The 16,335-nt window shown below is 34.4% G+C and overlaps 1 protein-coding gene across 1 annotated transcript; it reads left to right on the plus strand.

Annotated features, from left to right (window-relative positions):
* The first annotated feature begins 4,981 nt into the window (after positions 1-4,981).
* On the plus strand, positions 4,982-6,945 carry LOC119071412. Its single transcript, XM_037176290.1, has 4 exons — positions 4,982-4,994; positions 6,092-6,424; positions 6,479-6,843; positions 6,910-6,945. The coding sequence occupies exons 1-4, from the start codon at positions 4,982-4,984 to the stop codon at positions 6,943-6,945; spliced, it is 747 nt and encodes a 248-aa protein (XP_037032185.1).
* The last annotated feature ends 9,390 nt before the right edge of the window (positions 6,946-16,335 follow it).

Here is a 16,335-nt window from a genome sequence, read left to right on the forward strand (position 1 = left end):
CAAATCCTCATTAAAAGGGTTGTTATGAATATATTAACAAGCTTTAGCTATAATAATAATTATGTGGTGTATGAGGATATGATTGTGGAAGAATTTATTGTAAAAGTAATACGAAACACTCGAAAACCACCATTATGTTATTAGCAGAAAGACGAAGGTGTATGTGTGTATGCGTGGCTGGCTGGCGTGAGATTAGCAATTTTAAATTTTACGATAAGAAAAGTTTCTGTGTAACTTTTCCTGGATTTTAATAAGTGGTTGCTGCTGAATTGAGTGTTCCATTGGTGTTGCGTAACTAAATATTTTCTTAATGGCATTTATTGTGTAAGTGGTAAGGTGTTACCTCTTTGTTTATTCCGGGAAGTTAATTACAAATTGAATGCCTGATGTATGTGCTTACTTGACATGCCATGTGCATGCCACTTCACTTATAATTAAGATCTAGAATTATAGAATGACGGTAAAGGTAATTTTACAATTTTAATTACGACAAGTATGACTTTGTTGCGAATAACAATTTATGAGAAATGATGGAGGTAACTTCTGAATGCTTAGGAGGAACTAAATTTTCCTCTTCGTTCAGATAACCATTCATATTTAGCTAGACGACAATATTTAGTTACACAAGCATATAAGAGAATAGCCGAAGACATTTTATACTCCCTATAAAAGAACTGAATGATGTTTGCGTGAAAGTAACGATTAATGTTTTATGTTGAAATCCAATCCTCTCAACATGTCCTAAAATATGAAACTACATAAAACGAAACGGCATTACTGGTATAAAGTGTAGCAAGTATTTACAAGCATGAAACCGTGTCGAAAAACATAAAATATCAATTAATTGTGGTGATGTGACACATTTTGTCATTATAGAATTCACGGTGAGCTTAAAAAAAAATTTATTCGACCTCTCGTGGACATGGGATTTTTTTATGGGAATGTGCTCAGGGGACTCCCAGGATGACGAAATGAATATTTCCAAAATATTTCGATGGGAAAATTTTTAATTAGATCGATTTTTCGTTTTTTTGGGACCTGCGGGAAGCTTCGAAGACTGTTTGGACCCTACTGGTGACTCGTTTGAACACAAAAATATAGTTGCTGTTTAGCCTGAGGTGTAAGCTTTACAGTGATACCAATCATGATACTCATGACTACCAACAAACATCTTGTATGAGACATAGTCATTCAACTAGGTCGATGCGAATTCGAAAGGCTGTATCACACGTGGATGATTTCTATTTTGTCTCAAAAAGTATGTTTAGTTATTTTACATAATTTAAAAGGTGAATAAAGGTCGAAAAATGAGTTTGTATTTCATTCTGATATAATCTTTGTTGTTAGACCTGAACAACCATCCCATTTTCTTCGTATAATGTCTCATTTTTTAGTGGAAACAACTAAAATGTTTCAGAATTAGCTTAAAATAGCTATTGGAGAAACTACATACGAAACAAAAGAAAATACAACCAAGGTCTGTTAATTTTTGACTCGAGATAGTGCAATTTGCTCATGGGTGCGATTTATAAACTTTTTTATTTCGAGTCAAAAATCTTTTTTCCACCTTTATTAACCCCTTAAATTATGTAAAATAACTAAACATACTTTTTGAGACAAAAAAGAAATCATCCACGTGTGATACAGCCTTTCAAATTCGCAGGCATCTAGTTGAATGACTATGCCTCATACAAGATGTTTGTTGGTAGTCATGAATGTCATGATTGGTATCGCTGTAAAGCTTACATCTCAGGCTAAACAGCAACTATATTTTTGTGTTCAAACGAGTCACCAGTAGGGTCCAAACAGTCTTCGAAGCTTCCCGCAGGTCCCAAAAAAACGAAAAATCGATCTAATTAAAAATTTTCCCATCGAAATATTTTGGGAATAGTCATTTCGTCATCCTGGGAGGCCCCTGAGCACATTCCTATAAAAATATCCCATGTCCACGAGAGGTCGAATAAATTTTTTTTTAAGCTCACCGTGAATTGATATTAATCTACCAGGAAAAAATAATATTAAATGTTATGCCGGTTGCTGTTAAACATGTTTTAATTTTATTAACTTGGTAGATGTTGACCACAAAACCATTCGCAGCTTTATGCGAGTTTTTACTCCTTTTTATTGCAGTCGGTAAAGGCTGTCATAAAAAAGAATAATTTTTAATATTTTAATAGTGGTAACCAAGATGTTTAATCCGCTAAGCAACAGGTTCGTTGAGGTTGAGGATTTTACAGTATCCACAAGTAAAATTAAATCATGCTAAGTAGAATGTATGAATGCTAACAAACTTGACACACAATGGAATGAATAGGATTGAGAAGGAACGAAAAGAAAAAAAACTATTCGTGATCACTGAATCAAATGATATCATAAAGAATCCTTTTACGACCTGGAATACACTTTGTAGCTGTTCACGGGCTGATAGCTGTAATGGGATTTTTTTAAAAGTCCAATGAAAAGTGTAGAGATTAAAAGCACCAATTTATTGAAGTCCTCGCCGAATTCTAATTGACACTAAGATTGTTGACCTGATAGCCTGACAGTAATTTGTAGTTAACTGTAATTAGAGTAGTTTTTGGTTTTCGAAAAATCAACCAATGCGAACCTTGTATTTTTAAAGCACTATCCTTCCTGTGAATTTTGAGCCGGCGCGGCAGGACTTGGGGTAATGGCAACGAATTTTCGGTCAGGATAAATCGACTCCGAAAGGGTAATGGGAATTAGATACAAAAATATGAAATATGAAAAATACTATTCGTACAACAGACTAAAAGTCTTTTTTAGCGTTTTCGATTCCAGACCTCGCCTTCGGCTCTGTCTGGAAACTTCTCACAAGCTAAAAAAGACTTTTAGTCCAAGGTACGAAATGTACTATTTCATCTAAGAGAACCGTCTACACTTTGACAGTCTTGATATTGAATGGTTTTTTGGTTTCTATCCCAGTAAATTGGTCGTTATACATGTACGCAACGCACTGTCTAGCACCGAAGCTGACTTTGACGTCACTCAAATAGAGGACTGAACCGATCAAAGTTGGCTATTCTTTTTCATACAATGGCTATCAAAAAATTCAAAAAAATTGTCAACAGGTGTGTTTTTGGCGTTCTAATTGAGTGATGTCAAAGTCAGTTTCGGTGCTTGACAGTGTTTTGATGTACGACAAATATTTCGACTGGGAGGAATATCAGATCCCACATAAAACAAAAATGTGATAATTCGTAATTTTTCATAATTGTGACAAGGTAAGACCTTACAAATTCATACTTTCGTGTTTAGGGTGTCTAAGGTAGACCGACTGAGGCATTTTATATCGATAACGATCCAAAAATAAACGTCTTGTTCTTGGAAATGACATCTTTTACATCAAACAAATATGCTAAAGCCAATAAAGTGAGAAATGTTGCATCTACTTACTGAAATGGAAATACTTAGACGAATTGAAGTAATAGAGTCGCTACCATTATGCTCGACGAGCATTGCTCATGATATTGTACTGTCGTATTTTAAATTAATTGAGAACAGCTTTTTCATACCTAGGAAACGAAAAGTGCGACTTCGTTGCACTTTTTCTCGTCCAATATGAAAAATGCTATTCGTTCCACGGACTAAAAGTCTTATTTAGCGTATTCGATTCCAGACCTCACCTTCGGCTCTGTCTGGAAACTTCTCACACGCTAAAAACGACTTTTAGTCCTAGGTACGAAATGTACTATTCTCATTATTTGCTTTTACAAAATGATTATAAATGACCACCCGTCTTGTGCGGCAGCTAACGACTATTTTTAGTCGCAAAAAAAGGTTTTCATTTTATTTACCCAATCATTTAAAAGTCTAATGGAAATACAAAATGTGTTTATTATCTCCTCTTCGACACGTTCTTGCACTTATTCCAATTATTCAAATTGATGCTAATCATCAGTGCTGTTACATATCAGATAAAATGGGAAAATGCAAATGATCTCGAGAGTTTATGAATGCATAGAGTAGATTATATATACGACATTGTCTGTGTACATGAATTTATAGATACATGTGTACAGAAAAATGTTTCTTTTAATCCTCTCGTTCTCCTAAATTGAATGTAGTGCAACCAAGAGCATATTATTTTGCACAGATATATATATAGAACTTAAATCCGCATTTTTTATTGCTAGTCTTTTTGAATCAGAAGGGATACTCCTTTAAACAACCATCACTGAAAATTAATTGATTGGAAGTTATTGAAATTGAAAACATAAGGATTTATGTTAAATTAAAGCTGCCGCATTGGGGTGGTTATGAGCACATTTTGTTAATGCTAATGCATCACTTGGATATATATGATTTTCATTTCAAAACCGAAAAGAATGACATTCGGTGTGAAGGGATGCAATTTATCAGCACAACAATTCGTTATACCCATAACCGTATAAACGCATTAATTCGTCACCGAATATCTAAAATGATTATGTTTTTGAGTATAACTGAAACTCATAACTGAATGTATACAAATATGTGTGTTGAATTGAAGCTGTGTTAATGTTTATACACGTGTGCACCATCGTGGTGTTAACAAAAACCAACACGTTACGGTGAGTAGAATTTCAATATAAATGTAGATTTTTGGATATATAGCACGGCGTGTAGCGAATAATTCCCCACACAATATAAACTAACTCAGACATCACCAAGTCAAAATTATAATGAAATCACAAAATTCTCTAATGCCAATACGGGGGGGTTGAATTAATAATATTTGCGCATATTACTGTTATTTTCATCGTAGCCGTAATATTATACATTTGGTGACTAGTATATGGGATGAAGTTGAATGTTGTGTGTTTGTGCAGCTTTTCAACACAAACCTCATAATATTGCTTAAGTAAATTCTAATTTATGGCATCAAATTACACTTTCACGAATTTGCGTTATGGTGTATGGGGGCGCGTGTATAACCCTCCTACATTAGAAATAAAACAATATTTTAATATGGCAAACAATGTTGCATTACGGTGAGTGTCCGTTAAATTGATATAATTTGGACGTAAAAAGTCGTTGCTTCTTCGTCTGAAGATGCAAGAAGAAACTATTTTATTGACCTGAACGAAAACTTTTTTTCTCGAATTTAATAATAAGTTTTGCCGAATCGCTTAAACCAGAATTGCATGACGAAGTAAAATTGCTGTTTTCTCTTACAAAACACTACTTTAAGTTACAAAGTAAAATGCCAGTTTAAAATGAGAAAAATCGACGACTTCAACGGTTATTTCTACTGTTATTTATCCATGTTTTATATTTTAAATATTTCCACATCGCAAGATTACTTTCCACCATACAAATATTATCACTTACCCAACCAGTTCGGAGCGGAGAGTAGAAAAAAAACGTAAATTAAAATCGTGCACAACACAACGGGGCATCAGTCAAAAGATATGGATATTAAAAGATTTGGAGTTAATTCAATTTCACACTAACTAAATCTGATGATTTAATTAATATTGGATTTCATCCGAACCCATTCATTTATGGTATACGTCAACAAGTGAATGAATCACGAAATAAGTTCAAAAATTTAAATTAAATATTATTCTCCATTCCTGTCTGCAAAAATGAAAATCAAACAACCCGCTGTGTGGTCTTACGCTATTTTAGCCATTAAATTTACGTTCGGCGTTCTCAGCTAAATTTACTGCTGGTAATGTCCAACAGAGCCAGTTTATGTTATACCTACTTCCATTTTGATGTATTTGTAGGAGCTCGTTTAATAAGTTGCTTTGTTTATCTTCACTTTGTGATGCAATTCTTCCTGCATTTAAATTAACTTTTTAAGATAGCTAGCGCTGTGCATGTATATAGCTAAAGATTAATTGGAGATCGAAAAAGAACTTATTTTCGCATAAGAAACGGCAAGACTATATTGATATTTTCTCACTACATTTGCTACTGTTTTTCTTAAATGTCCTGTTTGTCTAGTGTTTGATACATAGTCAAGTTTACGTGATAAGTTTCAAGTTAAAGTTAAATTTCACCATATAATAGAACATTAGGCAAACTTCTAGGGCGTTAATTTCGTTAATTCACTGATACCCTGACATTCAAATAACTACAGAAACTGTGGAAAAAGTTCTGCGCGAGATCGATCTGTCAAAAGGACAAGGCCCAGATTTTATACCACCGATTTTCCTTCGAGAATGTGCCGAGAGTCTAGCACCTCCCCTCAGTCTCATCTACGAAAAATCTTTGTTCGACAGTGTGTATCCGGACAAAATGAAGTTGAGTCAAATAACAGCAATCTACAAGAAAGGCAAGAAGACCGACGTGTCCAATTACAGAGGGGCAGCAGTGATGCCGAACTTAGCGAAAATATTTGAGAGGGTGGTGTATGAACAAGCAAAATTGATCATCTGTCCCCGACTGTCGAAGCGAGCACATGGATTTGTGAGTAACAGGTCAGTAGAAACCAATTTAATGGAATTCTCTCATTTCGTCCACTCAGCATATGAAATCGGAGCCCAGGTAGACACGTTTTATTCAGACGTATCAAAGGCCTTTGATACGGTAGATCAACCATTGTCAATACGAAAGTTAGCACATTTTCCACTTGGTAACCGATCACTTCGATGGTTCAATTCATACTCCGCGAAGAGAAAGCACCGTGTACGAGTAGGAAGAGAAATCTCAGATGAATTTGATGCACATTCAGCGATCGGCCAAGGAACGATTCTAGGTCCTATCCTCTTTTTAACATTCTTCGATGACTCTGACGCAATCAACGAAACAGCAAGATCATATAATTTTGCCGATGACAAGAAAAAAGCAAAAATCGTAACTTGTTTGGCTGATACGGTGAAATTGCAAGAGGTAATGGACGAATTTGGGCAGTGGTGTTTTTTTGAAAAGTTGTATTTATTATCATTCCAATTAAAGTGCCGAGTGGAATACAATTTAGGCTTTGTCGTCTGACAATATTGTTTTTTTTTTATTGATTCAGTTTGGATCTCGTTAATTAATTCGCATAATAGTTTGGATAATGATTAATTGGTTTCATTTGGCATAATTTAGCATAAATCTTTAGATTGATATTTGTCTAATAAATAGGGCTAGGCAGTCTCAATAAATAGGTTAAAATACTTAAAAATAAATAAATTCAGTCTCTTGAAGAGTAATAAACAAAAACAAGCATCAACATATGAAAAATAACAGAAAGAAGTTAAAAAGATAATATCACAGCATAATCAGTTTATAAAATAGTAGGGCGAAATTGCACGAAATTTGTCACTATCACTCATAATTTTCAGTTTTACTTTAAATTTAAACGTTCTTAAGTTCGTCAGTTTTCTAGTTGCACTATCAATAGAGTTATATTCACTCAAAGCAGTTGACAACGCAGCATTTGCGGACATGATGGAAGAATGTTGGTTAAATATGTGGATCTGTGAATTCCTTCTGGTAGATCGACCATGTACATCTCCATTGTTAATGGAGTGATGACAATGGGCTCGAACTGAACACTGAAAAATGCAAGGTGATGACTTTCACACGCAAAAGGAATCCGATCGAGGCAAATTACACCATCAACGGAACAGAGATACAAAGAGTCAAGCAAATGCCGGACCTGGGTGTCATGATGGATCCAAAAATGAGCTTCGCGCTGCACAGAGAGCTGGTTAAGAAAAAAACCGACAACAACCTCGGATTCGTGAAACGGGAGTGCTACAAGGCACTGAACATGGAAAATGCCAAACTGTTGTATGGAACGCTGGTGAGGTCACACTTAGAATACGCAAATGTTATTTGGTCGCCGTATACGAAAACTCACAGAGAACAAATAGAGAGTACGCAAAAGCAGGCCGTCATTTTCCTAAACAAAGACAACATCAACAGGCGAGAAAACGGATACGTGCTACGACCATACCAAGAACGATGCGAGGAGCTAGGATTACTCTCACTAAACCGAAGAAGGGTAATTTCGGCTGCACTGTGGATGCACCAAATTGTGTCTGGGCGTCTGGATTCTCCATACTTACGTAATCAACTGAACTGGAATACTGGAGATCGTCAACTGAGAAATTCAGGTGTGATTAGGCTGAAACATCCGAGAACGGAATATGGATGGAACTCTCCACTCAACAATGCGTGCAAAGCATTCAATTGTGCAGCGGCAGTTGTCGATCCAACATTACCGTTTAAGCGCTTTTAACAAGAAGTTCTGAAACTGCCAGATCGGGCATTCGGTAACCTGATAGAACTGTGATACTAGAGATAACGATTGTTACGTGACAAAGGACTGTGATATGGTGGAAGTAAATTGCTTTTGAGAGGTTAATAGGTTAATTGAATTTGGAGGATTGAATTTGAATTTGAAAAAGTGATTAATGTGAACGTTTATGTGAATTTGATTTGGAACTGAAGTAGACTTAGATGAACTGAGCGGATTGAGTGACGAAGCTAGAAAGCTGAATTGATTTAGTGTTTAATGTTTGATGTATTGACTGTGATAATGACGATGATTGTAACTGTGTCAGCTTATTTAAGTAGACGATAAAACCAAAGAATAAATGAATAAATAAATAAATAGTTAGTTTCTACGATTTTTTTTTTTTGAAAGGGCATTTTTTGCTAAGTTTTTTAACGTTGCGATTTGGCAACGGACTAAATGCAACACTAGAACTCACCCACAGCGCAAGCCTATTAGACTAAAACAGAAGAGAAGTTCACAAACAAAGCCAACGCTTTTCCCTTTCCCAGGGCTCACGTTTAGTGAATGAATTGAGAAGAAGAAGGCTGTTTCGACCTCGAGAACTAGCGGCAGTCCAAAAGTCAGAGTGGACTGACCATCTTCAGTTGTTTCCGCTAGCCTCTGAAAATTTTCCAAAAATAAGCCACACTGATATTCTCGAAATGTATTGCCTTTTGCATCTAAAGCACGCAAGATCTCGCCTTAGTCTCATACGTTCATCTCACATCTAGTGCGCAAACACGACAGAGTAAAGTAAACCAGGCAGGAGTGCTTGACTTGACTAGGGACCTGTATTATCATTATCTATAGTTGCCTTTGTGTTTTGCGAATAAAATTTTTCAATTTATGTCAGTGTTCATTTAAGTTCATTAGAGTTCTTTTTCATACATTGCATGTATTAGGTCCCTTATTTGACGTTTCAAAAATGAACCGCTCCTGCCTAATTTATTTTACTCTGCCGTGGCGCAAAGCAACAATTGTTTTGAACAAAATGAAATTTTCTTCTTTCCAAAAATTCGTGTTTCATACTCGTTCGTCAACGGTTGTTTTACAAGATGGATTTGCATTAACTCGGGTTGACTGTTTTCACGTATTTTGCTCAAGACATTCCATTATTGTTATGAAAATAGCTATTATGATGTCGATTGGCTTTGAATGCCTTTGAGAAAGTAAGCAACAGTAGTCAGAAAAACAAATTAAAAACATTATCAACAAACAAGAACATTAAAAATTTACTCAATAGATACCTTCAGACAAACAAGAGAGAAAATTCACTTTTGGAACATTAAATTGAATTCGTTGAATCCTCGGCTGAGCCTCTCAAAATCAATTTAAATTTCGTTATAGATTTTCGTTTGCACAAGAAAATCGATAAATCAAAAATATTTTGTTCACGTCTCACCCACCTCCCCCGAATCAGCTTGTTATGTACTTCACATATTATGCAAGAGATTTTGGATGGTTTTAAATGTCTTTATAGTGCAACAACTCTAGCAACATTAAAACTAACCCTCAGGGACTGGAATATGCATACATACAGCTATTTTTGTATCCGTGATGGCATTTAATTGTGAAAACATGAAAAGTGGTAAAAATGTCACAGGAACATTTTAGTTGTACATCATTTTATTGGATTTTTTTTTGTGTGCTTGGTTGGATGGTTATGCATTTTTTTGATTAAAATGAAATTTCGTTTGATATGTTCCCTGCGGAACAAAAACATGTGACATTTTAAATAACCATGGAATGTCACCAACAGCAGTAATTAAACTTTAAATAAAGTCATGAAATATTTATTATTACGAAATTAAAGGGTGTGTATGGCCAAGTGGCTTAATCGTCAAAAAAATAATATTTTTTATGGGATCAGTCGTTAAACTAGACATACTTTTTAAAGTTGGTGATTTAGTAGTCAGTTATAAAAATACACTGTCTTCAGCAATGGATCTGTAATAGCTGAAAACTACACCGTTTCAATTTGCAAACTGGGACAGCTAAACAATGCGGTATAGCGAACCAGTCAAAGTTTTACAAATAATTGAATTGCTTCTGCCGATAAAAATAATTTTTTCTTTGTTATATATTCCTCTATCTATTAAACGTTCCCACACAATGTTATATAAATATTTTATCAAAATAATAAATTTCCACAACACATTGATCATACAGAATCGTGCACATTTCACATGAAGCAGATTAGAATGAATTTTCACTGTGTTTTCTCTGCGTTTTATTTTGCATATCTCACTCACTGTATTATTTGCGCTATATATAGTCAATATATGATTATATTATTTAGCATTGTTTTTTTTGTGTGTGAACGTGACCATTTTATTGTGTCCACGTTCACAAGCAACTGACCACACAAATCACTAACCCTTTTATGAATTGTTCGTTGAATAAACATTGCATACAAAATAAATAGCGTGTGTTACATGTCAGCTTAAAAGCCGTATATGAGGTTATCTTCTGGGTCCGTGATATTATTCCACCAGCGAATCAAATATAGTATATGTGGACATTTGAATGTAGTAATGTTACACATAACTATGTGTGACTAAAACAATACATTTTCCGAAAAAATTGGCTTTCCAGCCATTTGTTATAAAGTAAAAACCAGCAAAACTGAAAATTCGTTTGTATGGTGCTTGCATTTTAGATTTATCCAAAAGGCAACGTTCCAAATTGGAATACATGAAATACACCAACCAATTTTCTGTTGCTTTAATAAGCTGGTCATTTTTACGATAGTCTTGTTAGCATTAATCTAACCCATTCTATTTGGTGTTCTGTTCTATACAAATATTATTAGCTTTAAGCTTTTGCAGGCGTAAGTCATATCATCAAATATAAATGTTCGCATGTGCTATTGCTTTTGATCCAACAAGGTTCAATTGATGCAAATGTTTTAATATACATTTTGTTATAAAAGATTGCATCAGCCAGGAGCTGCGAGAATGGACCAAGAAATTACCATTTAGACCATTCTTTTAATATTTTAGTTATTTATTATAATTCCTTCAACTTGACATGTACTGGCGTATCTCCAGTGGAGCTGAACGTAAGATTTATTTTATGTGGTGCTCAATATTTCATCACAAAGAATATTTAGAGGGATTCTTTTGAAAATCCACCTATCAAAATCGGACCCATTTCGTCTGGGATAGATATATACATGGTCTTTGCCAATAGACCTCAAAACAGGCCTCACACAGTCTCGAGCCACACCTGGTTGCTGGTGGAAGATTTCCGAAGTTGGAAAAATAGTGTTTTTTATCCGAAATTTTAGGCCGTTATAAATGATCGTTCCGGGTGAGAGTGGGCTCGTTGGAAAGCTTAGCTCAAGTACTTTCGGGTCATGCCTAGTTTGATTCATTGATATATGTTTGCAAAAAATGCAAGAATTTTTTTTTCAAAATCTGTGTGAACTTTAGGCAGGTCTGGGCTGGTACTGATGACGCTTAATGTGAACCTAAGATGCTATTCGTAACATACATTGTCTAAGCTTTTCATTGATACCTCATTTGCAGTGCTGGTGATTGCTGGCGAGTTTTACGAGTAGCGGTTGTACTAACATAACGTTCTGTTATGTCAGCAATCACCAGCACTACAAATGAGGTATCAACGGAAAGCTTAGACAATGTATGTTACAACTAGCATGTTAGGTTCACATTAAGCGTCATCAGTACCAGCCCCGACCTGTATAAAGTTCACACAGATTTTGAAAATTTTTCTTGCAAATTTTTGCAAACATATATCAATGAATCTAATCAAACTAGGCAAACTAGGCATCCCGAAAGTACTTAAGCTCAGCTTTCCAACGAGCCCAATCTCATCCGGAACGATCATTTATAACGGCCAAAAAATTCGGATAAAAAACACAATTTTTCCAACTTCGGAGATCTTCCACCAGCAACCAGGTGTGGCTCGAGACTGTGTGAGGCCTGTTTTAAGGTCTACTGGCAAAGACCTTTCAAACCATGTATATATCAATCCCAGACGAAATGGGTCCGATTTTGAGAGGTGGATTTTCAAAAGAATCCCTCTTAGTACTCAAAGACTATGCTTATACCAGAGATATATCTGAATTTATTATGTAGAATTGCACTGACATAATTGAAACAAGGGTGTTTATCTTGTTATTTGTCCCTGCTTGTACTAAATGCAACAAGCTAGAATAAATTTTCAGATATTTATGTAACACTTCCCTCAGCTTACAGCGCTTCGTAAAATAATAAAAATTTCGTCATATTTTCGATTTAGCTTCGCTTCAAGTTTTATCCATTACAACATTAAGATATTTCTAACGAGTCCGTATTCAAGGTGGCTTTCTTGGTCCATTCCCACAGCTCATCATTTACTTATCTTTGACATTGGCCTTAATCTTCATGGCACATTTTATACATCCGCTTCTAAAAAACATCAAACATCACACTGCTAATAGCAGTCTGCTATTTCGACTTGCCCGTAGTACATAATATGACTTACTAACTATATTCCAACGAAGTTAATATTTACTGAAGTTTGATTTAAACGCTAACTGCAGAAATTTTCAGATTCTGTTCGTGAAACCACATTACCTCCCCAAAAGCGGTTTATTAACACTTAAAGTTCATAACGACAAAAACTTTTAAACTTTTCCACAATTTCTCTATGAATTTTATTATTTTTATATTGGTTGTTGATTGAGTTCACCAGTTGTTCAGAAATGTAATATGTACGCTCAATGTATACACAATACACTTGCTCTCTCTCCACATACAAAGCGTACACCGACGATTCTAGTAGCAGGCCCACAGTTTGTTGCATCACTGCTAAACAAGAGTAGAGGCATATTACAAACTTTTCCTTACAATTTTCCTTATACATGAAAAATACGAAAAGAAAAACTTTTTTCCGTTCTATACCATGCACACTGTATAAAAAAAAGCCACACACAAAAGGAAATGTTATAAAATTTTATTACTTAAAATTCATTGAAATGGGAGATTTTCTTTATGAGAAAACGTTGGTTTATTTGTTAGTTTGTTCATCGAGATTGTATATATGCGATGAAGTATACTTTCTTCTATATAATTTCATGTAGTTTCTGATTCTGATATGAAGCTTCTACAGCGAGGAGAAGCAGTAAATAATATTCTAAATGGATTTTGTTTTTAGTTTTATTAAAAATGACAAAAGGGTTTGTTTTCCAAGAAAAATTTTATTGTTGAAAATATAACAGAATGGGAGATGGGAGAGAAAACTATAAAATTTAATTTATCATTTTAATGAGATTTGGAAAAGAATTTCTGAGAATAATGAAATCTCTGGAAAGAATTTCGAATAAAATTATACCCGTAAGTGATCCTTTGTTAAACTCAAAGTGGAAAGCAGCACCATAATGTTCCTGATGGCATTCGTTAGGTGGTGAAATATTCATGAACTAATTAGCTACAAACTATTTGGTATATAACCTCGAATATAACCGGAAAAAATTCATATTCCAACTATCTCACCTAGTTGAACCACTCAACCGAAACATTCTTTCATAACAAAAAGCAATGTTCTGTACACTGGTATGAAAACATATTTCACATTTCCAAACTAAAACACGAATTTTCAATATTGTCATGTTTATACCTCTTAACTGAACTATTAAAACTGAATAATAAGTGCCTCCTGTGTACAAAACACGTATTTATCGGTAGCAGGTAAAATGGATAGAACTTTTAATGATAGTTCGAGTGGTGAGAGTGTATCATAGAACATTTTCCAATATTGTTTATTTAGCTTGCAAAATCTGTTTTGGACACAACACAATTTACCTATTTTAACAAGCATATAAAATAGAGTTCAGTGTCGAGATAAAGGGTTAGAAGGGGGATTTTGAAATGATTTTAGACAAATGTTAGTCGGAAACTTTTCCAGAACAATAATGAAAAAAGTTTTTAGTGGATTTATAACGGGAATGTTTTGCTCAACTTGGAAGCATTTACATGCTCATAAGTAAATACGGTTTTAATTTGTCTCGAGCAATTTATTATATTGGTCTGACGTCAGCTTGTTACAAAAAAAAGAAACTTAAACTATCAAAGGTATAAAAACCAAAAAAAATCCTGGCAAAGGATTCCGATGTGCAACGAGAAATTCAATCCAAAACTCATTAAAAAACGTCTTCATGTTTCTCGTTACTGGTCATCGACAGAGGTATAAGCGGCAAATAGTGCAGTAAATCGATTGGCATGTTTAATAAAGAAACCAATAAATCTTGAGAAATCAACAAGCTTTAAAGCGAACATAAGAAAACCTAAAATGGTACTGACATTTCCTTTTACAGCAAAATGATATTTATGTGTGCAATAATGCATTCTTCTGGTTTTATATCGTCCCAATGCATATTCCCATAATCCCTGTAAACACATAAAAACTATCATTAAATAGATATGTTGTGCTTTTAATATTTTCCTTTTCCATTTCATTTATTTTATTTACGGTTGACTTGGCACTTTCGCGACTATGAAACTCTTTTTAGAGTAACTCTTGTATAGATCTCCCGATGGAAACACTTCCAAATATATATACAACAACACACCTATAAGTACACATATATAATGTAACCAATCCTTTAAATAAAGAAGGAATAGAACACACATTACGTATTGAAAAGAATAACGAAACACAAATCTGAAGGAAGTCTATGTCACTGACTTATCCTTACTTATGTTTCCTCTTTTCGTTATTTTTTTTTTACTTTCTTCTTGTTATAAATCCGCAAGTCTTTAACTATTTTATATCGTCTGTCTGCGTGCATACAACGTGAATTGTGAAAAGAAATGTCAATATCTTGAATGAACGATTTGTATTCTTTCTTACGTGAATATTTATATCTCTTTTTACGCTTAAAAGATTTTGAGAAACACCGATTTCATTTTGTTTACGATATGGTGTAATATATTTGATAATTTTTGTCAGGAAGGCTCGACAGAAGAGTTCATACAATGTCTGAGTGAAATAGTTATTTGCATAAAAAGGGATATAAAGTTGAAGAGTAGAGTTTTCGTGTGAATTTTGTTGATCCGCGACGAAACCGAGGTCAATAAACACACGAGAACAACACTTTTCACTTTTATTCCAAGTTATGTAATCGGCAAGCGTCGACTTCTTCGTGACAAGTGTGTAATATATATTACATGATTTTGAAACCTAAACAAATTTTATTGATTTCCATAGGTGTATAATAAGCCACTTTCGACCCTAGGGAAAACAAAAGAATGTTTTTTATTCAACGACTCATTTTATAGCTTAATTTAACCATTTAATCTATTACTTCTTTTGCTTTAAGTATGTGTTTGTAAAATATTTATACAAAATCTAGTACTTCGTTATTTTACCATAGATTTTACTATATCGAAATTTCCGTTAAATCCGTATAAACTCTCACAACAAGTTGTGTTTGCATGATTGATCCATACTATGGATTCCATAGCTAAAAATCTCCTGAAACAAACTTAGGCTGAAATTTGATTGCCTTTTCCAGTACTAACGCTTTCGTTAATTTGCGTGTACAAGATACGCCAGGGGACTTGCACGTATTACTATTTCTTCTTATACTGAAATGTCAATTTGAACTAATTTTTCCACTTGTGAAATTTACCATTATGGCATAATGCCATATGACTAAGCCATAGCTACGACTATTTTTAGGTAATCGTGATCACTATAGAATTTCGTAACGAGTATTTGCACCATTTATATTTTTGTAACAGTATAATCGAGCTTATGCGCGCACATGAGAGGTTGACCCTAATGTAATACTGTGCATGTCAAACAAATGGTTAAAATGTTCGCGACAAAAGAATTAGTTGAAGAACTCCTGCAAAATCAAAGGTCTCTCAATATAAAATTTGAGCCCTTTTTGACTCAAACAACTCTACAATTCAGAGAGAGAAAGATCGAGCCATTCCTATTCGCGCAACGTATTTTGCACTTTAATTACCGCTTTTACGTAAATAGAATGACATTAGCACAACAGCTCTTTGGATATTAACACATGATTGCTTCAATTTAAAATAACGTTTCACTCATCAAATGAATATGGAATGACTAACTTTCCGCTACTTCAGTCATATTTA

This window comes from Bradysia coprophila (genome assembly GCF_014529535.1).
Source record: "Bradysia coprophila strain Holo2 chromosome IV unlocalized genomic scaffold, BU_Bcop_v1 contig_144, whole genome shotgun sequence".
Lineage (NCBI taxonomy): Eukaryota > Metazoa > Arthropoda > Insecta > Diptera > Sciaridae > Bradysia > Bradysia coprophila.